Genomic DNA, 26,222 nt, shown 5'->3' on the forward strand with positions numbered 1-26,222 from the left:
TTAGATTCTCTCTTTCATAAGTTTAATCTGTTAATTTGTAAACTGCACGGCAGCGTAGCCCATGATTACGCATCGTTAGTACCGTTTGATTGGAGGGACACCCCGGGGGCAAATTTGCATTGAATTCAGTGAGACCATTGCTATTTTCTATCTAGAGATTGTTATGAAAGAAGCTTGATTGAAACGGTCGCGGTAGGTAGTCTTCTGTTTACTGATGAATATTAATTTGCTTATTTCCAAGTATTATATCCCTAATCGTGTATTCGATGCCAATTATTATATCTGGTATGTCGCTACTCGCTATTTAAACACTTATTATCCAATTTTCAATTGTGTTGGAAAGAATTAGGATAACGAGCTTATATAGAAAAAATATATTTAGGTCTTTACAATTTACAAAAAATGTTGTGTGGTTTTATGAAACCACGGTAATAGTGAAACTGTTCAAACGGTTCCGAACACTGCTTTGTGTAGCGCATATCGCGTGACGGTCGGCTGCCGAGTAGGTATACCTACTCGGCAGCCGCGATACACGCGACATGCGCTACACAGACCAAAAAGTTTGAGACGATGTAATAAAAGTTTCACTTTAAAAATTTGGTGAACGTTTTGTTATAAACGCAAAATGTTTCTAAATTCTACTTGGACTGAAAGAAAATTTTGGAGTGAATTCCATTTGGGTTATTGTTTGCAAATATTTAATTAAAAAAGTGCATGTCCATGTTGATTCAGAATTATTTATCTTTTGATTTAGTTATTAAACGTACAAATTAGTTGGTATTGTACATTTTTTTCCTAACTATTATATCCAACTTTCCATATTTTAGATAGAATTCTATGTCCCAATTGTGATAAAAACACAAGTTATTCCACATCAAGTCGGATCCAACTTTCACGTCATTCATTAGCTTCTCCAGATCGGCTTTTCCCGCCGCGGGGGCGCATTATGTCCCGCGGCGTTGATTGTAACGGGCCGAGTTGATTGATTAGCGGACCCGGGACCACCCCGCACATTAGCGCCGTGTTTGGCGTTGTTAGCGCGCTGTTTGTCCTCTGGATTGGCTATTTGTTAATCGTCAACGTTAACTCGATATTGATGGATCTCTTTATTGGTTTCATGATTGTCGGTTCGTCTATCGTTTGTTGGTTTTGCTGTTTTTTGTTTTACTGCAGTATTGGGTTTCTTAGGTTCATCATCTATATTATAAAATATAGAAAATGGTATCCGATTCGATCGCTGTCTCTAAAAATGATTAAATTTCAAAAACAAGTTTTGTTGTATTATTACAAACAAAATTCGGTTGTTTAACCGATAAGAAGAAACCGTGACTTATTATCTTAAATATTTCACTGCAAACAGAATCATTTTTATCTCATTTCATGATTCGCAGATTCGACCATATGGTTGATAATGATGTTTATCTAAACTTTATATGTTCTATTCGAATTGAATCCTAATTCTTACGACTTATTGACTGTATTTTTTGTCCTAATGATAATAAATAATCCATATTCCTATTTGTATTCGAGTATTTCACAATGTCTTTAGCTCTATAACAATCAAACAGCTAAACTGGACACTCAGCTCATCATCAAATTCAGCTGAATTAAGTTAAATCCCCGCTATCACACCCCGGTAACGAATATCATGTGTCCTCTTCACAATGGGCAGCGTTGGGCGAGTAGAGGCAATCATTATACTTAATGTATATTGGCCGTCATTGCATATGTTTACTCATAATCGCCGTACTGGCAAACATGGACGATCATTCGTTGGGCCAACGCTGCCCATTGTGAATTGAGCCCATTATGTTAAAACGTCGACCGTATCCACCCCGGCTGGCCACTCGATGTCCCCTAATTCGCTAATAGAAAACAGACTATCCGATTTCCCTCGCCGACTTCCGACATCCGGTGCTATATCGACTGCATCACATATCACTATATTATTTTTATTCCTGACATCGTTATCAGCGGTATCTGCTGTTGATAATGCGAGATGATTAGGTTCCTTGCGGTCATCGAACTCCGCTTCCAATTCCACGTTTTGTTTTTTATTGTGCGTGTTTGATGTTGTTTTTAATAATTTGTCGTTAAGTTATGCTGTTCTTTAGTTGATGTGGATTATACAGATGGTATGTTTCTTAAAGCAAAGTAATAAGTATGATTTCGTCTTGATTTTTCAGAATTTATCAGTTTGCATAGATATTTGTCTAGACTCTAGATTTTCTGCGTTAGATTTGTTATTATTTAGCTTATGACAATAAATGTAGTAAATATTAAATTACGTATTTTGACGATGGAAAAGTGCTTCATAAAGTAATTCTAGTTGGATGAATAAATCTTTGAGGTTCAGTTTGAATAAGTTTTTATAGAAAAGTCTTCCAATTTTTTCGAAGTATCCCTAGATCCATTCCAAAGAGCCACGCCCAATTTGCCGCCCGTCTCGCCTGTCACCTCTATCCCAGAGAAGGACAGACGCACAGGCGGCAGACGAGCCGGCGCCGGAGTGATCGATCCCGCCTCTATGTTGACGCATGCGCACACGGCACACCGTGTTTGCGCTGATTTCAATGGATTAAGGATTACACTTTTATAGGTGGATTATACTTTTATAGGTCTGTGTTGTGGGGTGGGTAGGGAGGGGGTGTTATTTGAATTATAATCAATTGATTTTTGTTGGTTATGGTTGTGTAGACTTGAGGTCATAGTTTGGGATTCTGTATTGAAGATTTTTGTAATTACGTAAAGTAATTAGTCATTGTTTAATCCTACAAGGTCGAAATTTATTTGAAGTTTAATCAAATTTGACAAATAATGCATACAATAATGTTAAAAAAAAACATCTATTTATGTATATCTCCGTGTTTTGTTAATATGATATTGCATATTTAGGGTGCACTCACACACATCAGTCACCGTCACGGCACGTCACCGGACAGGATTAAAAAAAAATATGTATCAATAGTTCTAGTATGACTCTGTTCCCACACGACAGTCACCGGCACGAAATCTATCAGTGACGTCCCCGGTCAGGCACGTCAAATAATCTTTCCATACATGTATCATACTTTTATCCCCACTCACCCGGTGCCGTCACGTCTCAGTTCAGTCAGCGTCGTGCTACCGTCAATTGACATGATTGTTCTCTAGCGTGACACACGTCTAATCACTGACTAACCTGATGTATGTGTTCAATGATTCAGTCAAACCGGCGACGTGACTGACGGACAACATGACGGTGACTGGTGTTTGTGGATACGTACACAAACCGTCACCGATCAGTCATCGGTGACTTGACGGTGACTGATGTGTGTGAGTGCACCCTTAACCTTTTCTAGCACATTTCAGGTTAGTTCTAAAAATATTTATTTTTCTTGATATTGTTTTAAAATAATCATGCAAATGGCACACGTTTCTGCATTTAGCTGTTTCTTTCATTCATGTTTAAATGTCTTTTTTAAATTATGGATTCAAAATACATATTTTAAATTTATGTAGTATAGTGACCTTTCCTTAAAGAATCGTAGAATTTGCAATGCCAATATGTATTTTTATTATTTAAACACTGCAGATAAGATACAGTATCGCGTGTGATATTTTGCTATCTACACGGCTTGTTCATTTAAATTGTTACAGCGCATCTCCGTAAATAGAAGTAAAGTACTTGATCGATGTCAGAAAATTTATATTGCAATCAAAAATGTGTCGTAAGTCGATTGATTATGAATTCATTTTCCCGTGACGAAATTTTGCATGGACTAAGTAATATCGGAATATGTGCCTAATTACGTGATAAATAAAGTTTATTATCGGTTGTCTTCGAAGTTTCGAATGCTTGGACTCGGTAATTTTGAAAAATGTGTTTAATAGTGCTGGTAATAAGGTCGATTATCGCTTGTGTTCTGTGTACGGGTCGTTGGCGACGGTGCGTCGGGAGCGTTGCTAGGCAACCGGGTTTGTGGGCCACGCGGCTGCGTGCTTCATACGAAATTGGAAAATTGAAATGTTCACAATGTTTGACTTTGGTTTTGAGTTGAAGTTAGCTGGGTGCCGCGGCGTTGGCTGCATTTTGTATTGATTTTTTTTGTTTGATTCATTTTGTGTACTTATATCAATTTTTTGCGGAATAAGTAGGTACTTAACTATTTAATATCTAGGTACTATTTTTGTTAATTGATTAGTATATAGGTAGTTTTTTACTTCGTTTTTTATTTCTAGCAATAATCTATTGAGTTATTGACATAGAAATTGCAAACTTTTACACAATAATTAATCTGACGGCATAGAAATGTTAAAAAAAAATGTTTTATCGTTTTTTTGCATGAAACTGATTCCATATTTTATTCTCGGATACTTTTCATACTGAGACTATACCATATAGTTACACGAAGACTCAAAAAACATCCCCCTTTTCTTCAACATGGTAAAGATTTCTAAAACATTAAGTTTTAGTGTCATAACAGAAAACATTCCGGACGCAAGTGATACGAGTAATGTGAAAAACTTGCGTCCGTTTGTCCCGAGAAAGGGTGAATAAATCGAGAGCATCTGTGTGCAAGTGTGGAGATTTAACTGACTGTGGAAAAGGGGTTTTGTTTTTTATTGTGCTTAGACATAGAATATGTACGTACATAATATATAAATTACGATTACCGGCAGTATTTTAGCTCGGATAAAAATAAAACGCACATAGTACATAATATAGGCCTTAGGTATATAATTAGGCCAAAATGCTTCAGGTTTAAATCATGTCATGATGCTCTGTTTCACTGCGGACAAAATTACGGGAAACAACTTTCACAGACATGTAGGTAGGGTCATTGCGCCTGTTCGCGTCCACATGCCTATTCGCGTCCATTTTGCGGATATCTTTTAGAAAATTCACGAAAATAAGTATACTTTAAGTAAAATTGTAATAAGAAAAATTTCCGATAATACCTCAATGTATAAGAGACATGCACACATATTCAAAATATGCCTGCGCACCGCCTATCCTATTTAAAAAAAATATTTAATTTTGGTTATTAAACGAGAGAGCTAAAACGCGCGGGATTTTGAGAAAAAAATAGTGCGCAGCGTCGCGTTTGACGGTAAGTATCTTATTGTTAAATGTGAATTTTTGAATATGTAACTGTTTCTTTACTTTGCTAACAAAACATGGAATAGTATGGATTATAAATCAGCTTATTTCTTTTACAATTAATAGCTAAAATAAGGTGGACGCGAATTACTACACCGAATTTGTACAACTTCCATTTTGCGTCCACGGTGGGCGCAAACTATACCTATAGTGCATAACAATAGAACATATTGCGTCCACATTGTTTTTCATTAAGTAGCAATGAATTGTTTGTTAAAATATGTAATTTAAAATAGATTGTAAATTTTTGACTAAGACTACAAGTTGATAATTTAAATTTTCATTCAAATTAGCAAATTTTTATGCAATTTTTTTCATTTTAAAATGGGTTTTCTAAGAATGAGACTAGTATCTTTGAGAATGAGAATCAATAAGTCTGTGGTTAAGAAAATCATATAAACAAAAAATAAATTTAATTCATTAGAAACTAAAAATAGGGTAGGTAGGTAATCTTAATAGAACTGCTTATTATTTATTTACATAACGTAACTTTGTTTTTTGTTAATTTTTAGTTCTATTAATGATGAGAAGATAAATATAAATAAGTTTTTCCAGTTTCCTTACAGTGAATTATATTAATAATAATGTTGATTTTAGGGTTCCGAACTTCAAAAGGAAAAACCGGAATCCTTGTAGGATCACTTTGATATCCGTTCGTCTGTATGTCCCTCTGCCGGTCTGTCTTTCTGTCAAAACCCTTTTTCTCAGTAACGCGTTGAGATATAAAGCTGAAATTTATATTGAATACTCAAGTCTACGGTCCCTTGAAGCAGTGAAAAAATCAAACTTATAAGCCAAAGCAATCAGAAGATACAGCCGTTTATGCTGCAAATTTTCGCAAATTTCGACATTCGCAAGGGAATCAAAACCTACAGGGGTACTTTACGTGAACACAGACACTTGAAGTTTGGTACGAAGCAACGTCTTATAGCACAAATAAGGGAAACATTGAAAAAATAATCATTTACAGTTAAAACATATGAAAAAAAAACAGTTTATACAGGAACCCTCGGTGTGCGAGTCCCACTCGCATTTGGTCGGTTTTTATTAAATAACTATATTCGTAAATAAATAAATTATTAAAATCTAATTTTTATTTGCATTTATCTGATAAAATATCACCCAATACACTCTTAATTCCTTTTCTAAGCTGGTGGACGCGAACTGGTCCACGGGTGGACGCAAACTGGAATTTTTGGACGCGAACTGGGTAAAACACCTAATTCTGCTATTTGTCTAGATAAATTAAAACCACATGATATTTCCAACACAATTGAAAGTAAATCTTAAAATAGACTATGTATTGAGCACGTTACATAAATTTTGCGTTGAAATTTGTTCTGGAACATTTTTATTTTCTCCTTCAAACTTTCCAACTGCACTAAGTGGACGCGAATAGGCGCAATGACCCTATGTCTTTCGCGTTTTTTATATAATCACTAGCCGCTCCGCGCGGTTTCACCCCCGTGGCTCCTCTCCTGTTGGTCGTAGCGTGATGGTATATAGCCTATAGCCTTCCTCGATAAATGAGCTATCTAACATCGAAAGAATTTTTCAAATCGGACCAGTAGTTCCCGAGATTAGCGCGTTCAAACAAACAAACAAACTCTTCAGCTTTATAATATTAGTATAGATAAGTAGGTACCTACTTCAGATAATGAACCCTGATTTTAACAATTTTTAATTTGTATAAATGTATCTTCAACTTCATAAATAGGCGAATGCTTATATGAGCTTATAAATTTTAAACTATACAGCTCCTACGTGATAATTATAGACGTTATACGATATTGTATAAAACAGTATATTTCAACGTTCATTTGTTTACATTTACTAATATTAAAGTTTTCGCGTAGGGGTGTGACGTTTTTTATGATAAACACTAAACACGTATGCACCCTCTGATGCGGTTTAATGGGCGGTGATAATTCGGTGCTGTGAACACGTCAGAATTTTTATTGGATATAAATATAATTTGCAATTTTTTTGAGATTGAGGTTTTTGTTTATAAATATTGAAAATGAGAACTTAGGATATTTCTCAAAAAGATTAAATTTAGGTAAGAATGACTTACAGAGAAATATATTTTACATTAATGTTGACTAAATACATCTAAGTATGCGTAATCGTTAAACATAAAAAGGGTCAAACAAAGTGAATAAAAGTAGGTATATGACATATCACATAACAGAAAAAAAACATAAAAGAACTCTGTTTTCTTGCGCAGTTGGGTAACTATGATAGGCTCTGCATCACATGCTCAATATGCACATGACGGTCAACGCAAGGGAAGCCACGAGCCAAAACCTAGTGTAGTAAAACCTATATTATATATTCTCTCGTTAATTCACCAGCCCCGAAATTGAACCCAGTTGAATTAAACGTGCCTTCGCAATTTGCAAATGCACTTCACTTAGCCATAGGCCATTAGACTTTTTTATGGTTCCCATACATCATCCCTTAACGTGGTGTTCAACAAGTTTATTACGAAACGTCTGAGTGTCAATCCCGTTGTGAACTATTAAAATTCCTCTGTGTTGAAGCGTGGGGATGATGGGGCAGTTATGCAAAACTGGCGGTGGTAATGTGTATGGTTATTGCGATGGTCGTTTTTAATGAATTCTTAGAGCAATATTGGAAGTGTAGGCTAGATCTGTTTTGTTTTAATGTATTCTGACTGTATGGGATTCGATGGGGCAGATCAGATCTATTTTAATTTGTTTTAAAACGCTTGTATTATCTTCACTGGTATGGTGCAGGTGACCGATTCTGTAGACTCGATGTTTATTGACTTTAAACGGACAGATGTAATTTGAACTGTGTACACTTATCAAGGATCGGTGACGATACAATAATTTTAAGCTTATTAAATGTGTTATTAAAGCGTGTTTATTAGTTTTTTTAGTTAACTATATTCATTTCATCATTGTTTAAAATTGAAGTCGAGTTAGTTCTCCTGTGTACCGCCTACGCAGATCTGACATAAATTAATATTTACTACTTTGATGAGTGTCTTTTCAAAAATTTCAGTAATTTTTGAGTATTTCCATATAACGCTATATCTGCTAACTGATCGTCTTATTGTATAAAATACAAATGATTCTCTTTCTTTCTAAGTGAAACAATATTTTCCATACACATGATTCATGAATATAGCAAATGTCATTAACTCACCGTGTATGTTGTTATTATTAACACAACTAATTAGTCGATGTGACGAAATGGTCGTTAGTTGGTCTATTTCTAGAAATCGCTTCCGTTTGTTTATAGTTACGTATTTGTTTTTTTTATGTAGGAATTTGTTTTTATAAGACGTGTTTTGTTTGTTAAATTGTGTGAATTAGGTATCTGGTTAACATGTTGTTTTGATTGTTTCTTTATTTCTTTAATTATTTGTGTAGGTATATAGGTACTTTGTCTTATCATAAATCTGATTGTATACGTACCTAGTGCACACTAAAAGTTTTGCGTTTCTGGCCACCCATAAATGTTTGAATTTCGAGTGTTATATTTTTTTAACATATGAAGTCTCATAAGTTGAGGGAAAAAAATTTGGGAGGAAGCGCTTGTCCATTTTTTTTTTATCTCAAGTTGAAGTTCGTTGTCCGTAGCAAAAACGGAACTAACACGAAACAATTTTAGGGCGATGATTTTTGATGATTTTAAAAGTTCGCTTTCTCCGAAAGCTTGCACTGCTCGACTTCAAAATACTTTTGGGAGGGAAGCACCTCATTTGAGCACTGTAAGGCATGCATATGCTGAATTTCATCGCGGCCATGTTACTCTTCATAATGACATTCGTCAAGGTCGACCCTCAACTGCGATCACGGAGGAAACTATGGCTACCGTCAGACGACTAATTTAAGAAAATTGCCATATCACTTATTAGGAGATTCGAGGACATTTGGGGATTGGTATGAGACAAATTCAGAAAATTTTACATGAACATTTCAAAGTTAGGAAGCTTGGTTGCCGGTGGATTGCTCCCAAACTCACTCCAGAACAAAAACGACATCGAGTAGATTGGTGTTAAGAAATGCTATTAAAGTACAATTACGGACATTCTAATGCCGTGTATAATATCGTGAGTCGTGACAGGATATGAAATATGAATATATGGTTATATTCCAGAAAGAAAACACCAATATTATTTGTGGGTGTTTGAAAGTGACAGCAAACCAACCAAATTGAGGCAGGCGAGAAGGGTTGGCAAACAAATGATTGCATTATTTTTCTCTAAGACGAATCCTGTCTGCACTATCCCACCTGAGTAACAAAAGACTGTTAATGCCGAGTGTTACACCACTATTTGTTTGCCCAATGTCTTAGAAAAAATAAGAGAAAAGCGACCTAGAAGTCGCATCTTGTTGCACCATTACAGTGCTTCGGCGCACACCGCGAACAAAACAAAGTCATTTTTGGCTTCTGAAAACATAGAGCACGTGACCCATGCCGCACGCAGTTCTTACCTAGTACCGTTCGATTTCTTCGGTTTCCCAAAAATCTAAGATTCAATGAGTGGTTCGACATTTACGAGGCCAGAAGAGGCCGTGGTTGCTTTCAAATAGCACGCAGAAAACATACCCTCGGACCAATGGTCCTCATGTTTCCAGAAATGGTTTGAACGGATGAAAAAGTGTTTTAAATGTAACGGAGAATACTTTAAAAAGTAGTAAATATAATGTTAGACAAATAAATTGTTTTATTTATTAGTTACGCAAAACTTTCAGTGTGGCCCACGTATAGCTGCGTACATAGTATGAGTTGTTGATTTATTTGAAGTTTGTGTGAAATAGGTTATGATGTGAGACGATTATCGTGGTTATTTTTAAATCCACATACAGCACGAACGAAAGTGCGAGTTATAGTATGATATTATACTTATTCAAGCATACATACCAATATTATAAAACCGAAAGATATTTATCTATTTTTGTATGTCAGTACCTAACACATACAAAAATGTGCCTTAGCATAATGTGCGCTGCAAAGGTTCTACCGCCAAGTACATATATTTTATAATATTACTAGGCTAGTAGAAATTGTGATGTTACAATTTACAATATGGAGCTTGTCTGTTGGATTAAAAAACAATAATACAGTACACTGTACAGTGATGTTTTTCTTGGTTCCTTTCCAATCTCATATTATTTCATGCGATCAGCGCGGGCGGCCGCGGCGTCTCATGGCGCACGCGGAAATAGGGAAAGAAGATTAGTTTTATTTGTGGTAAATTTTCGTATTAGGGAGTAGTAATTATTGTAACACATGCTATATGATATTATAATGTATTTAACAATATTTATTTATTGATTTCGTCCATTTTTGCTTGAGTTAGGAAGTTATACCTAGAAATATTTCGGTCGGTCATTTTTCAAGACAAGTGACGAAAGCGCATGCAAACGAATAAAAAACATAGTATATTCAATATAAATGAAGTTAAATGGTCTTCCCTACACATTAATAATTTATTACGTTACAAATATTAATTTAAACAATTTTCCCAAAATTTTACGTTGTGACTAGAAACTTATACATTATGTGATGTATGAGTATCATAAAATGTCCTACAATATCTATTTTAATCTAAAATCTATCGAACAGCTAATAAACATGATTTAAGGTACAAATATAGCTTATTGTCTCACATTGACGGGATAAAATCTGCGCGTGAGTCACCGCTCTAGCTACGCGCGTCTGTCCGCGTGTTGTTATTGTTATATGTTGCAGTCATTTGGTTGAATGTGCTATTTGATTGAATGACTAGCGCGTTCTTTGAATGGTTATATTTAATTGAATGAATAAATGATTATTCGTCAAGTTGTTTAATGTAACGTTCGAAGTCTTGACTGGACGTCATTTAGACTAGTCGTTGGCTTGGATCAGGGGGTGCGTTAGTTTAGGTAATAGGTTCATTGTATTTTAAACTACACGAGGAGCTTTGCGAAGCGGGTTCTTCCTGTGAACGTTTGATAAAAGTAAATTATGTCGTCACTCGTCATTCAATTAACGCGCTTGTCGTTCAATTAAATAGCAGATTCAACCAGATGACTGCGACGTACATATTATGTTGTTTTTATTTTATTTTTAATCTCATCCGGCCGTCTTCCGCGTCCGGGATGTTTACGCGGCTTGCTTTGTGTGTGACAACTGACAGATGAGTGCGAACTCAAACTCAATGTAGAGTTTATATAGGTTACATGTTCTAATTATTATTTTTGATCTATTTGTGATATGTGTCATGTTACAAGTGTTTTATAAGAAAGTTTATGAATTATTAAAATGCTGTAGAAAATAACTTTATCTATTTATTTAAAATACTTTTTCGTTAGGTATAATTGTAGAAAGATATATCTAGTCATAAAACGTTAGTCTAATAGCATTGGGTATAAGAAATTTCAGCCAAATCGGTTGAGCAGTTTCCGCAGGTTATGAAAAAATTTCTTCACATTATTATTTTTAAAAACCAATTGACCAATTGCGTATTTTAAACATATCGATTGCAATTCACGATTTATTAACATATTTTTATTATATTTTGATATTTTTATAATTTTAATTAATAATAGCATTATTAATTTGCAGGTGGCAAACGAGCCCGCACCGCAAACGCACACGCCCGCGTGACTCCACCCGCCGCCGGACGAGCGGAGTCGGCTGATTGACACTGTATGTATATAAAAATGATATTAAGTTTTATAGCATTCAAATGCTTTATAAATGAGAAATTTTTAAAGAATAGAAATAATTCGATCACGTAACGGTATTCGCCAAGCGCAAAGACGCGGGCTCGAATCCCGTGTCGTAATCGATTTTTTTTATATTCTTTAAAAATATCTCAAACATAATATAAATATAAAAAGATAAGAATATGAGTTCAGTATAAAGCCAAAACATAGTTCAAATTTCTATGCTGCAGGCGTGCGTGCGATTTCTGGTACTTTAAAAAATGTCTAATCTTTAACACATGGCTGTTCATCTACGTTTTCGTTAAAAGAAAATCTATCAGTTATGTACTATAGATATCTGCCCTATATCCCACTAGGGAACACAGTTATTTACAATGTGGGTATATTTCAGAACGCAAATAACCATCGCCAAAGACACCACTCGTTCAGCGGTCCCAGCGGGGACAGTCCCCGGCTGCAGCCAGCTCGCACAGCTACTATACACAGGTGAGTTGCATCGGAAATGATACAGCAGTTTTGCAGGAGTATAGTGACATAACCAAGGATAGAGCCCGTCTATTATTAACAAATAAATATACATTTCACACTAGCTGATAAATTGCACGTTTTACATGGACTTTTTTTAGGTGTTTGAATCGTCAAAATAATGTTTTTTTTCATCAGGCGTTCAGAAAGCATTTTTTAAACGGAAACGATAAGGAACTTCGTTCCAATAAAGCGTGTTTCTTACTTACTTTAAACTATTTACTTGATAAGGCGTGTTAAAAATATTATTTATTCCTTGTTCCAGGCCCAGATCACTAACCAAAATGTCATCCCTATCGCTCAAGATCTCGATAGAGGGCGGCAAGGTGGTGAAGACGATACAGTTCGACCCGACGAGTACCGTGTACGACGCGTGTCGCATCATACGCGAGAAGATCCTGGAGGCGAACACTAGCGATGGTATGTTTCACTTATTAGGTGTCCAAATCACAAAAAGAAAAAATGGAACCCTTAGGTTCGACCATCTATTGAATAATCTATCTAGTCAGCAGAGGTCGTCATGTAAGAACTAGCGCTTCGCGGTTTCACCCGCGTGGTTCCGCTCCTGTTGGTCTTAGCGTGATGATATATATAGCCTATATGGCTATAGCCTTCCTCCATAAATCGGCTTTCTAACACCGAAAGAATTTTTCAAATCGGACCAGTATTTCCTGAGATTAGCGCGTTCAAACAAACAAACTCTTCAGCTTTATAATATTAGTATAGATTGCTTGGAACATATAATTGTGACTGTCAAATAATAATTTGCAATCAAATAATTTTGGCGACCTTAAACTGTAATGTAACCTAGGATAGGTTCAAGTTAGTTCAAACTGAACACAGGTTGCAAATCAAATTTAAAATCGGTTCAGTAGTTTTGGAGTTTATCGCGGACAAACCAAATGACACATACTTGGATCGAACTGCACATGGTGTGCGAATTTTATTATAATCGGTTAAGTGGTTTAGGAGTCCATTGAGGACAAACATTGTGACACGAGATTTATATATATTAAGATTTCCCTTGCCCAAGTTTTGATAGCAATTGTCCATTTCCCTACAGCAAAAGAGTATGGCCTCTTCCTCGCCTCCGAGGAGGACAACAAGAAAGGCATCTGGCTGGAAGCCTCTAGAAGCCTCGACTACTATATGCTTAGGAACGGGGATCTGCTTGAGTACAATAAGAAGACCAGGAACTTGAGGGTTCGGATGTTGGATGGTTAGTGGATTTTGTATGTTATATGCAATTATGTTTGATCTTTAATTTTGTTGTATTTAGGGCTAATTTTTTAATCCTTGATTAAAACTTATTCATCGAATAATGTATAAAACTACCATTTTAAAAACGTATTCTAATTGTCCATATTTGACAGTTTACGTGACATTTTAATATTATCGTATAATACTTTATTCGACGGATAAGTTTTATCCAAGCATTGAAAAATTGGCCCTAAGTCTTATTTTATTTATATTAAAGCACATTATATCTTGTTAAAAAAAAATCAAGAGGTATTATTTTCACTGCAACATAATATTATTATTTTTATCTTTATAAATGTGTTTAAAATATAACATACACTCCACATTATAGCATGTTTTGTTATTAATAATTTTTTTATGTTTGTTTAGGAACGGTGAAGACACTGCTAGTGGATGACAGTCAAGTGGTAGCTAACCTCATGGTGGTGATTTGCACAAAGATTGGTATCACCAACTATGATGAATATGGATTGGTGAGTTTTATATTTATTTCTGTTTATTTAAGGGCTGATAGATCAAGAGCCCACGACGGCCAGACTTTCCTTTCTTTCGGAAAGTTGAAAGTATCTCTGTATATGTCTCCTATACAGATAAGAACGACCAGCGACTATCAAGTTTGGGTTGTGGTTACTTTGGCAGGAAACAGGTAGTAAAGGTGTATAAAATAGTACCTAACTTTCATTATAGTTTAAAAGCTAAATTTTATATATGTTACTTGGGGACCTATAAAAAGATGGTACCTAAGGAGCCGGACAGTTTTCATAGTTCTTACATCTTGCCAGACACATTTAAAAAATAACTAACATATCATCAAATTCACATAACTACCTAAAAGCGTAACAAATATGAAATAACCCACTAAAACATTAGTTAACTATAATTATTAAAAAAATAAAAGTATAATATATAAGTAATAAAGTTATTACTTATCTTTAACGGGGGCTTATGTTGATGGAATTTCACGTATCCCGATGACACAATAAAAAAGTCATCGGGATACGTGAAATTCCATCAACATAAGTCTAAGTAAAAGATAAGTAATAACTTAATTACTTATATATTATACTTTTATTTTTTAATAATTATAGTTAACTAATGTTTTTAGTGGGTTATTTCATATTTGTTACGCTTTTAGGTAGTTATGTGAATTTGATGATATGTTAGTTATTTTTTAAATGTGTCTGGCTAGATGTAAGAACCATGAAAACTGTCTGGCTCTTAAGGTAATATCTTTTTATAGGTACCCAAGTAACATATATAAAATTTAGCTTTTAAACTATAATGAAAGTGAGGTACAATTTTATACACCCTTACTACCTGTTTCCTGCCAAAGTAACCACAACCCAGACTTGATAATCGCTAGTCGTTCTTATCTGTATCGGAGATATATACAGAGAAACTTTCAACTTTCCGAAAGAAAGGAAAGTCTGGCCGTCGTGGGCTCTTATATTATGATTTTTCAATCCCTGGTTAAAACTTATTCATCCAATAAAGTATTACACGAACATTTTAAAATGTCACCTGTAAACTGTCAAATACGGACAATTAGAATATATATTTTTGAAATGGTAGTTTAATACGTTATTCGATGAATAAGTTTTTACCAAGGATTGAAAAATTAGCCCTTAGTTGGGTTAAATTGTTTGGAATAGTCATGGGTGTAAGGGGATACTGTGATATAATGGTTGCGCTATTAATTTAGTTTTTCATACGTGAAATATGAAATTACCAAACTTTGACATTAGAGTTTATGTTATTAATCAAATAAATGTACAATAAGAATAAATTCTGTCTACAAAATATGATTTTCATAGGAATTTGTATTTATAGTAGTTGGATTCGTAGTTTTTAAGTTCTTCTATGAAATATGTATAAATATACAGTTATAATTTTCATAAGAAAATATATAAATATTGTATGTGGGATATAAATCCCACATACTTTACAATATATGTTATAATAATCAATCAATTCTATCCCATACATTACCTTATTCATTTATTCATTCATATTATTCATTCATTCATTCACAGGTACGCGAGGAACAAAAAGAAGAGGCGGATCCGTGTGAAAAGCCTAACTACGGTACATTAACATTGCGCAGACGACACCATGAAAAAGAGAGGGATGCTAAAATGGACCAGCTGAGGAAGAAACTGAGGACTGATGATGAAGGTATGTGGCAAGGGACACCCGGATAGAACGAAGTTACTAAAATAACTGGCTTGCTTTCTATGAGAGAGACAGACAGACAGATAAATACGCGCACGCCGTACAGCTTACATCTATAGCAAAAAAAGTGTCGTTACTACTTTTCGTCGTAATTTTTTACGTCTGTAGAAACTTCGTTCCAAAAGTAAGTATTTTTTCACATTTTTTGCAGATTATGTTTACAATATAAATGTTAAAACACTCAAACTTTTTTTGGTCGTCTATGGGCGACGCAATTTGTTTATAACCAGGCAATCCGTCTGCTCGTTTGTCTTGCTATAGCGTGTGTTCCGAGCACATGTGTCAGAAGTGAAACTTCTTTGGCTTGATTCAAAGATACCAAAATCGTCGCCTTACTCTATGACGTGATGGTATTGCCATGAAATTTTACTCTCAACGCACTTAACACTACAGTGCACGCGCGTTCTACTATAGTAGAACGCACTTACTTATTTTATCGCCATTCATTCATACACCTAACCCCCCCAGCTCCCAGATAAGCTAAGTCGACAAAATTGCCAAACGGATTAGTATGGTGCATATTTGCAACGTAAGCGCATGTTCCTGTTATGACGTGTCAAAGTTCGGCTTCTACTATAGTAGTACATGCGAGTATTGGCGTAATAAAACTGAAGGTAAGTAAAACTTTATTTTTTGGGTTTTTTATATTATTATCAATGGACATTGAATGATTTAAATTTTAAAATTTAACTATGTACAGTTACATTACTATTTCGTGTATAATGATGTATTTAATAATTAATATTTCTTTGCTTTAGCGAAAAAATGGACCCCGTATTGGAGGCGCGCGTGATGGCTGAACGAAGAATTAGAGGACGAGGAAGTGATCCAAAGTGACTCGGACGATGGGGAAGTATATGTACAACAAATGGAAGTAAGATAGGAATCAGATGCAGGAAGCTGTAAGTGAAAATCATGCATCATCATCTGAAGATGACACGCCTCTTTCTGAACTTGTCCAAAACAATACACGTGATGACATTTATGTATCTCGAAATGGAACACGCTGGAGTAAAACATGTCCTTCAGCAACCCGGGCAAGATCTCAAAACATTCGATTCATAAATGCCTTGATAATCCACCAACTAAACAAAGGCCAAGAAAGAATTGTGAGACGTAATTTTCTTTACGATCTTTCGTACGAGCTGGTGAAACCCCTCATGGCAAGAAGAGTGACAGTCGAAAACCTTCCCCGCCAATTAAAAAATAAAAGTAAATAGCTTTTGGGTCACGGCGATGAGGTACCAATACGTCATGATCCTCAAAAAATGGGAAATTTTGCCTGTGCTTCCGAGCTCGGAAAAATGGTGTAAGCGATGTACCAGATGGATTTGTCCTGATCACCAAGTTGTGGTCTGTATTGAATGTCAGGATGATGGCCAATAAGTGGGTAATCGCTTATTAGAAGTTGTTTTTTTTTGAGCTGATCTCAAACTTGCCAAAAATGCTGATTATTTTCTTGATCTTATAATTTGATCCTAATTTTAATTTTATGCTATTAAAATTTTATTTTTTTTTATAATTATTTGTAACAGTAATTAAAAGTTTAATATTACTGAGTATTATCATTTTAGGACCACCCATTTTTTTAATATTTCAAATACAGTTTTCTACTATGGTAGAGCACGCGAGCAATCATGTAAAAAAAAAGGGCGCGTGCGCTGTAGTGTTAAGGAAGTTTCACATCAAAAAATAAAAATGCTATTTGAAAATTGACAAAAAATGATTTTTTTCTGCCCACGCTTCTATCGAACGTAGCTCATGTGTTCGTTCGCGGACAGAGAGAAGCGCTTTATTAATTTTGACTTGATTTTGACCCACTTTAATCAATTCAAACTTTGTACACTTAACAAGGATCGGTGACAGTACAATTTCATGAGTTTAAGCGCGTTTTTTAGCTTTTTTTTTTGAACTTTATATTTTTTTACAGTAAACTGGGTGGAACCATCGAAAACGCTGCGCGAACAGGGCATAGACGTCACGGAAACACTTTTACTGCGTCGCAAACTGTTCTTCTCGGACCGCAACGTGGACTCTCGGGACCCGGTGCAGCTGAACCTGCTGTACGTGCAGGCGAGAGACGCGATACTGGACGGCACGCACCCCGTCACACAGGACAAGGGTCAGTTTGTAGTACATGACCCCTCATGTACCATGTAATATGCATAGTACACATGAGTATATAGTACATGAGATAGTACAGAGAAAAACCGTCATACAAACACATAAAGTAGATAGTACACATGAGTAGATCGATAGTACATGTTGTAGCACATGAGATAGTACTGAGAAAAGCCGTCATACAAACACATGAGTAGATAAATAGTAAAGAGTCGAGATTTTCATACAACAATATACATAAATATTACATGAGTACACATGAGTAGATCGATAGTACATGAGACAGTAAGGAGAAAAACCGTCATACAAACACATGAGTAGATAAATAGTAAAGAGTCGAGATTTTCATACAACAATATACATAAATATTACATGAGTACACATGAGTAGATCGATAGTACAGAGACAATATATCAAGTTTTGTGGTCATGTATGACCACATGAGTAGATAAATAGTACAGACATAGCTTCATACAACCACATGAGTAATTTATAGAGACAAATATTGATACAACAACATGAGTAGATAAATAGTACACAAGAAATCTTCATACAACCAAATGTGTAGGGTACAGAGACATAGCGACATACAGCTACATGAGTAGATAATACAATGACAAAGCTTTATACAACCACAAGAGACGTTTAGAGAGACATAGTTTCATGTAAACACATGGGTAAATAGTACATTAACAAACCTTAATTCAGCTACATGAGTAGATAAATAGTACAGAGACAAAGCAAAGAACGTTTCGATAGTTAAAAAATAGAAAACTTTAGCATGAACTGTCAAAACGGGCCTTTTATTTTGTGTTCATTGTCCTTTAAGTCTCAGATAAAAAATAGATGGTGTCATTATACAAAAACACGTTTAGATTTACAGTTTTAATTGTATGAAAATTTAATTGATTTTGATTTTATTTAAAATGTCACTGATATCTTCGTGTCCGTGTAATTGTAAATGGAAAAAACAGGCTCTTGAAAAAACAGTTTTTACTATATCAGGAGTCTGGGGTCACTTTAATTTGTAAAATTACTTCGTGAAATTAAATGATTTATTTATGTATTTAGCAGAATAATCATACAATACCTTTCTTTATTTACAGCGTGTGAATTTGCTGGCATCCAATGTCAAATACAATTCGGAGATCATAGAGAAGATAAACACACGCCTGGTTTCTTGGAGTGAGTATTTAGTAATATTTATTACTAGTAATATTTATAATTATATTGCTTTAGTATTTTTGACTTAATATTGATATAAATTATATATTATATCGCGAATCAGTATAGATTTGAATACAGTTAAAATTACATAAAATCGCCGAAAAATCGTACTGTAACTTGTCATAGTTTATTATGCCGTTTTTTTTCTGAACTACAGCATTCTTTTACGAGCAAATACTCTAATATTTCTTTTGAGAACTGACCATATTGCTCAGAGACATGACAATGTTTCACAATTGTAAAATCTGAATATTTTAAACAATTTTTTAACCAAACTGATACAGAAATAAAAACATATACAGGGTGTAATCGTTAAGTGTGCACAGGCGATTTATCGTAAGTATTACAGATAACAAAAAACTTTAAATTGATATCGAAAGTACTTAACCTAATGAGTAAAATGGCCGTTATAAATTTTTAAAAATAAATCGAGAAATATCAAAAAAATTATCTTTAAACCCACCATACATTAAGTATGAAATATGAATATCCCATATACATTTAATATGAAAGATTTTAGCTTTCTTTTTCTTTTTTGGTTTTCTGCTTTAATTACTTCGCAAATTTGAAGTGGCATTTTCCACGCTTTTTCCGGACATTTTCACGCATTTTCCGGAAATTTCCACGCATTTTCCGGATATTTTCCAGACATTTCCCAGGCATTTTCCGGGAATTTCCCAGGCATTTTCCGGGAATTTTCCGGACATTTTCACGCATTTTCCGGATATTTCCCAGGCATTTTCCGGACATTTTCACGCATTTTCCGGGAATTTTCCGGACATTTTCACGCATTTTCCGGATATTTTCCAGGCATTTTCCGGGAATTTTCCGGACATTTTCACGAATTTTCCGGATATTTTCCACGGTTTTTCCGGAATTTTCCACGCATTTTCCGGGAATTTCCCAGGCATTTTCCGGGAATTTTCCGGACATTTTCACGCATTTTCCGGGAATTTTCCGGACATTTTCACGCATTTTCCGGGAATTTTCCGGACATTTTCACGCATTTTCCGGATATTTTCCAGGCATTTTCCGGGAATTTTCCGGACATTTTCACGAATTTTCCGGATATTTTCCACGGTTTTTCCGGAATTTTCCACGCATTTTCCGGGAATTTCCCAGGCATTTTCCGGGAATTTTCCGGACATTTTCACGCATTTTCCAGGAATTTTCCGGAAATTTTCACGCATTTTCCGGATATTTCCCAGGCATTTTCCGGGAATTTTCCGGACATTTTCACGCATTTTCCGGGAATTTTCCGGATATTTTCACGCATTTTCCGGATATTTTCCAGGCATTTTCCGGACATTTTCACGAATTTTCCGGATATTTTCCAGGCATTTTCCACGGTTTTTTCGGGAATTTTCCAAGCATTTTCCGCATGCGTGAAAATGTCCGGAAAAACGTGTAAAATGTCACTTCAAATTTGCGAAGTAATTAAAGCAGAAAACCAAAAAAAGAAAAAGAAAGCTAAAATCTTTCATATTTCATACTTCATGTATGGGAGGGTTTAAAGATAATTTTTTTGATATTTCTCGATTTATTTTAAAAAATTTATTACCGCCATTTTTCTCATTAGGTTAAGAACTTTCGATATCAGTTTAAAGTTTTTTGTTATCTGTAATACTTACGGAAAAATCGCCTGTGCACACTTAACGATTACACCCTGTATTATAATATGTATTTATATTTAACCGTTCCAACAGCCTAAAAGAATTCCTCCCGGCGTCCTACGTGAAAGTGAAAGGCGTAGAGAAGAAAGTGTTCAAAGAGCACCGCAAACACACGGGTCTGTCTGAATTGGACGCTAAAGTGCTCTATACTAAGAGCGCTAGGGACTTGCCGACGTACGGTGTGGCTTTCTTTTTGGTCAAGGTATGTAAAATGTATTATTTATTGCTACTGAAAATAATATTTTCTTTTGTTTTGCGCTAACGGATTCGTTTCATTTGAATTTTAAAGTAACATTGTTACTCACATTGGTCCTTCGAGCCGGATCGCTTTATATGATGTTAAACGGTCTTTTCTATTTTTTTTACTATTATAATTGTTTACGCAATTATGTGCATCCGTTTGTGTTACATAATACTTTTTATTATTTGTACTTTTTGTATTAATTATTCGGTAAAATTACCTTTCTCAATCTATATTTTCCTATTGTTTTGAATATCTGTAATTTTTCTTAATATTTTCGTGGTACATAAAATTGTTAAATAAAATAAATAATTATGTTGCTTCCCTTTTCTATACAAATTCTACACATGTATGTGTGTAGTGTCTTGTTCTCTTTCTAATATTGTGTGTACCTGCACCATATTGTAACCATTAATTTCTTATTTTATAGGAAAAGATGAAAGGCAAGAACAAGTTAGTACCACGCCTACTGGGAGTCACCAAAGACTCGGTATTGCGTCTGGACGAACGCACCAAAGAAACATTACAAACATGGCCGCTCACCACCGTGCGGAGATGGTGCGCTAGTCCTAACACGTTTACATTGGATTTTGGGGATTATAGGTATGTTATTTGCGAAAAAAAGAATTGATTTCGTTTTATTAATTAATAAGACTTCTTTTAGAAACACTTTTGAATCGTCATAACAGTTTTTTACATTTACCACTCGTTCGGAAAGTAGTTTCTACAAAGAACTGGCAAGAAACTCTGTAGTTACTCTTTTATTAATCATGTAATATCTATCACATCATAAAGGTTAACATTTTTGCAACAACAAAGACACGCGAACAAATACAATCTACTTTTGATGTTAAATTCGTGCTTCAGTATTATCTTTGAAAGCCAAGAAGTTGGTTACAATATTGAGTAAAAATTTTCGCATCATAAAAAATAAATATTTCCTTGTTCCATATGCACTACTAACTTTCCGTTTCGCTGCGTTGTAAAACATTTTCATTAATATGTATTCAATAATAAAAAATATTATTTTCTCTACAGTGATCAATACTACTCGGTGCAAACAACGGAAGCGGAACAGATATTACAAGTGATAGCCGGATATATAGACATAATAGTGCGCAGGCGCAGAGCTGCTGATCACCTCGGGAGGGATGGGAATGAGGGATCTGCGCTATTGGAGGACTCGGTGTCGCCCTCCAAGTGAGTATAGACGGACAAACAGACGGATACAGTGACACAAATACATGCAGAGACAAACAGGCGCAATAAATATACACGAAGAAAAAAAAGACGGGTTGCACTGGGGGAGTGCCGGCAGAAGTGAAAACTTGATTATTAACGTTCAGCATGTTTGATATTTTGGAATGGTATCCGTCTTACGCTTTTTCGATCAGGTCACGTGTCCTGACGCGAGTTTAAGATTTTATACCCAACGCCGCTAAAGAAGTTTTCACTTCAACAAATGTGACATGCACGCATGTACATACGCAATGCATTCATAAACACACGAATACAAAATTCATGCACGCACACGGTCTTACTAATAAAATGTTACCCATTCGCATTGCAATGGATTAGTTATTGCAATAACCTGTCTTGTTTTTACGATTGACGTTTCATGTGAGCAAGAGCAGGACAAGGTAGACAAGGTAGAAAATGGTAGAAATTTATCCATTGTTTAACTTTTTATTAGTAAGGCCGTAATTAAATACGTACAATATAATATACAGACGCAAACGTATTTATAACACAACATACATACAACAAAATACTAGAAATTTTCGCAAATACGCCATTACTTTACTAAAAAAATATATATTTATTTCCAGAGCAAACATAATACAACACGACACGTTCAAATCGGGCAAAGTGAACACCGAATCCGTCGCAAAGCCGGCTGTGCTCCGACCGGGGGCTGAAGGTATGTGGTAGAAAATGGTAGATTTAGTATGGATAATGGTAGAAAGTGTGGGTAGGATTAGAAATGGCAGTAAATGGTAGAAAGTGTGTGAAGGTTTGTAAGATGTGGTAGAATGTGTGTGACGGATGGTAGGTTATGGTAGGAAGTGGTACAATATGTGTACGGCTTTAGCGTGTAATGGAAACGCAATTCTTTAGCAATTACTTTGTTGATTTAAAAAAATTCAGGGTAAATATATTATGTAAGAGTGATAAGTGAATAGTGATGTATAGAAAGTCGTCTTTAGAAAACTTTTTTTTAATACAATAAGTATAAGTATGATAAATTTGATGTGTTTCTGTTACACGTTGTATAAAATTGTAAAACTATAAGTACATATTTGTTTTATATAAGCTTGCAATAAGCTATTTTTTTTCTTTTTTCTATAAATTCTGCTGATCTATCTATGAACACTGTAAATGAAGCACAATATACAATTAGATTGACTTATTGTTTTGATCTCTTTGAGAAATAGTAACTATGAACCGTTATGTACAAAATTTATATATCAGATATTTTGTTCAGCTTTGATATTTTTTAAGTAAAATTTTAGGGTTTTTTTCATTACGAACTCCGCAATGAAAAAAGCCCTAAAATTTGAGGACACATTATTATATAATACGATTCAACGTAGAATAGGACCGATTCAACGACATATTGTGACGTGATGTCAATTTTAAATTCAAAATAATTTATAATATCAGTTTTTGATTAATTAAATTTATATTTTAATTGATGCAAAGTATATAATGTTTGTAATTTGTATTTTCTATGTCATATTTTCACAGAGATAGTTAGATCGCGTTATATGGCAATATACGTATAGAGAATACCTATTGCCAAGCAATAAGTGACTCTAGTGCATATCACATACGAGCCATGTCGTGTACTTTACACCTATAAATATTGCCAAGCAATCAATGACTTTATTACGTACGGCATAAGAGCCAAATCGTATAGTAAATACTTATAAATATTGTCAATCAAAAAGTGACCCTATTGCCATACCGCGTAGGTGCAAAATCGTTCGCGGTCGGGCACATGACGGGCGCGCAGCAGACGACCGTCTCTGGCCAAGTGATCACCGGCCACACGCCGCCCGCTGTTAGTATTCGAGTTGTTTTTTTTTTTGTTTGTTTGTCTGTTTGCATGTTGAAGTGAAACTTCTTTGGACGCGTTGAGAGTAAAATTTCAAAGTCGCGTCGTGGCAATACCGTAATTTGGAGTAATGCGATTTTGGTGATTGAATTTTGCGAAAGAAGTTTCACTTTTGATACGTGTGCTCGGTACACACGTTATTTTTTGTTTGTCCGTTTATTTGTGCATGGGTAGGTGTGGGTGGAGGTTGAAATAAATGGAAAATAAGGAGATAAATCCAAGAGGAGAGGGGGGGGGGGGATAAACTACAGTTTTGTTTGTACAGAAATGAAATTTCATGGTTTAAACTTTAAATATAATATAAATGAATTTATTTTCACCTCCGTATTTTGTATCATACAATTAGCTTTAGATTTACGCTTTTATGTTGCCATCGCTTTATAATTTTTTGCATACTTATTTAATTAATCTAACTAGTAATATCATGTAATAAGCTCTATGTGTGTAAAAACTTAATTTCACAACTCACTATTTTTTATACGTAAACCCGTTCAATAAATCGAGTGTTTTATCTTAGATTTACACGTAACTAACATTGAATTAAATAACATATCATTATTGTCTTGCCATACGTAAGCTAACCACTACTAACCATTACTAAACGACTAACTAAATGTGTATGTGTGTAACTAATGTGTATGTGTGTAACTAATCTGTATGTATTCTCTTCACGCACACTAACATGGAATCAACAGCGTTCGATGTCGTCTGTGTAGGTACCTGATGTTATTATTTAATAATTATTGTGTTGTTTCATTGAAAACACTCAGTTTTCGACATAATATGTCAAAAACTGAATTACAAACACATAGTCATATTATGACTATGTGTTTGTAATTGCTATAACAATCTCTGTGTCTGATTGCGACTTTAAATTTTGATAATAATGAAATGCCGCCGGGCTGCGGCAGCCCGTCGTATTCTGGGGCGGGCATAATTCCGCTCGGTCATGTGCCAAGGGGTTCGCAGAGCAAGCGAAGAAAATCACCCCCCTCCACTCTCACGGTGGACTTTTGTAACATCCGGGGGCTGCACACTAATTTAAACGCCGTCCACTACCATCTTGAGACGGCTAAGCCGGCCTTGCTCTTCCTGACTGAGACTCAGATATCAACTCCGGCCGACGTATCTTATCTCACATACCCTGGTTTTAAGCTGGAGCATACTTTTGCACCGCGTGCCGGGGTATGCGCATACGTTAGGGAGGATATCTGTTGTCGACGTCTTGGCACCCTTGAAGGTGAGGATCTGTCCATTATCTGGCTGCATATTGACTGCGGCGACCACCCTCGCGTCTATGCTTGCCTGTACAGATCCCACAGCGGGAATACTGGTACCGACCGTTTATTTGAGCACATCCAAGAGATGATCGACACTTTGCTTGTACAGTTCCCTTCTGCAGAGCTTGTGGTTTTAGGCGATTTCAATGCCCACCACGTTGAATGGCTCGGGTCGCGTACAACTGACCACGCGGGACGAACTGTGCACGATTTTGCTCTAGCCTATGGCCTAACACACATCATCGAACTCGCCTTCACGTAGCAGTGCAATAATTAGTATCCAACAATTAAATTAGTTTGAGTGGTATACAGTCTATATAAGTGCTCAAAACTGTGTATACTCGTCACTGGCACATCAGTGAATAAATTCAGTGTATAAACATTCATCGTAAGTCTTTATAAACATTAAAAAAACATTTTTTCTTTCGAAACTATCAACAATCAGTGAAGTTTACGTAGTGTGTTATTAAAACGCGTAAGCGACGCTCATTGCACGGCGCTTACGACCTTCTTCTCGGACACTTTTACACTGCGACACATCGTGAACAATATCATAATAATATTACCCGCTTTTGTAATTTTCTATGCACCCAACTATAATCAACTAACAAAGGAATCAGCTGGCGCATTACTACAAAGTTTTTATTCATATTAGTCAACTTTTTAATGGACATGGATTGCTGCAAATTATGCTCGAAGATTATTACTGATAA

General features: G+C 35.3%; 1 protein-coding gene across 7 annotated transcripts in view; it reads left to right on the top strand.

Annotated features, from left to right (window-relative positions):
- rhea (Talin_middle and talin-RS domain-containing protein rhea) overlaps window positions 1-26,222 on the top strand; it is a 110,179-nt gene that overhangs the window by 14,547 nt on the left and 69,410 nt on the right. For all 7 annotated transcript variants that reach the window (XM_089712421.1, XM_089712417.1, XM_089712418.1 and 4 more), the window contains exons 3-15: window positions 11,729-11,812; window positions 12,224-12,318; window positions 12,623-12,777; window positions 13,421-13,576; window positions 13,987-14,090; window positions 15,651-15,792; window positions 17,780-17,971; window positions 19,077-19,155; window positions 20,904-21,072; window positions 21,542-21,714; window positions 22,150-22,311; window positions 22,941-23,032; window positions 24,087-24,175. In XM_089712421.1, the coding sequence (XP_089568547.1) occupies window positions 12,642-12,777; window positions 13,421-13,576; window positions 13,987-14,090; window positions 15,651-15,792; window positions 17,780-17,971; window positions 19,077-19,155; window positions 20,904-21,072; window positions 21,542-21,714; window positions 22,150-22,311; window positions 22,941-23,032; window positions 24,087-24,175 (1,494 nt within the window). In that variant the 5' untranslated portion in view covers window positions 11,729-11,812; window positions 12,224-12,318; window positions 12,623-12,641. The remainder of the gene's footprint in view (window positions 1-11,728; window positions 11,813-12,223; window positions 12,319-12,622; window positions 12,778-13,420; window positions 13,577-13,986; window positions 14,091-15,650; window positions 15,793-17,779; window positions 17,972-19,076; window positions 19,156-20,903; window positions 21,073-21,541; window positions 21,715-22,149; window positions 22,312-22,940; window positions 23,033-24,086; window positions 24,176-26,222) is intronic.

Source organism: Colias philodice, chromosome 28 (assembly GCF_061535455.1).
Source record: "Colias philodice isolate Cphi_HAF_F1 chromosome 28, ilColPhil1 Martin Lab GWU primary, whole genome shotgun sequence".
NCBI lineage: Eukaryota > Metazoa > Arthropoda > Insecta > Lepidoptera > Pieridae > Colias > Colias philodice.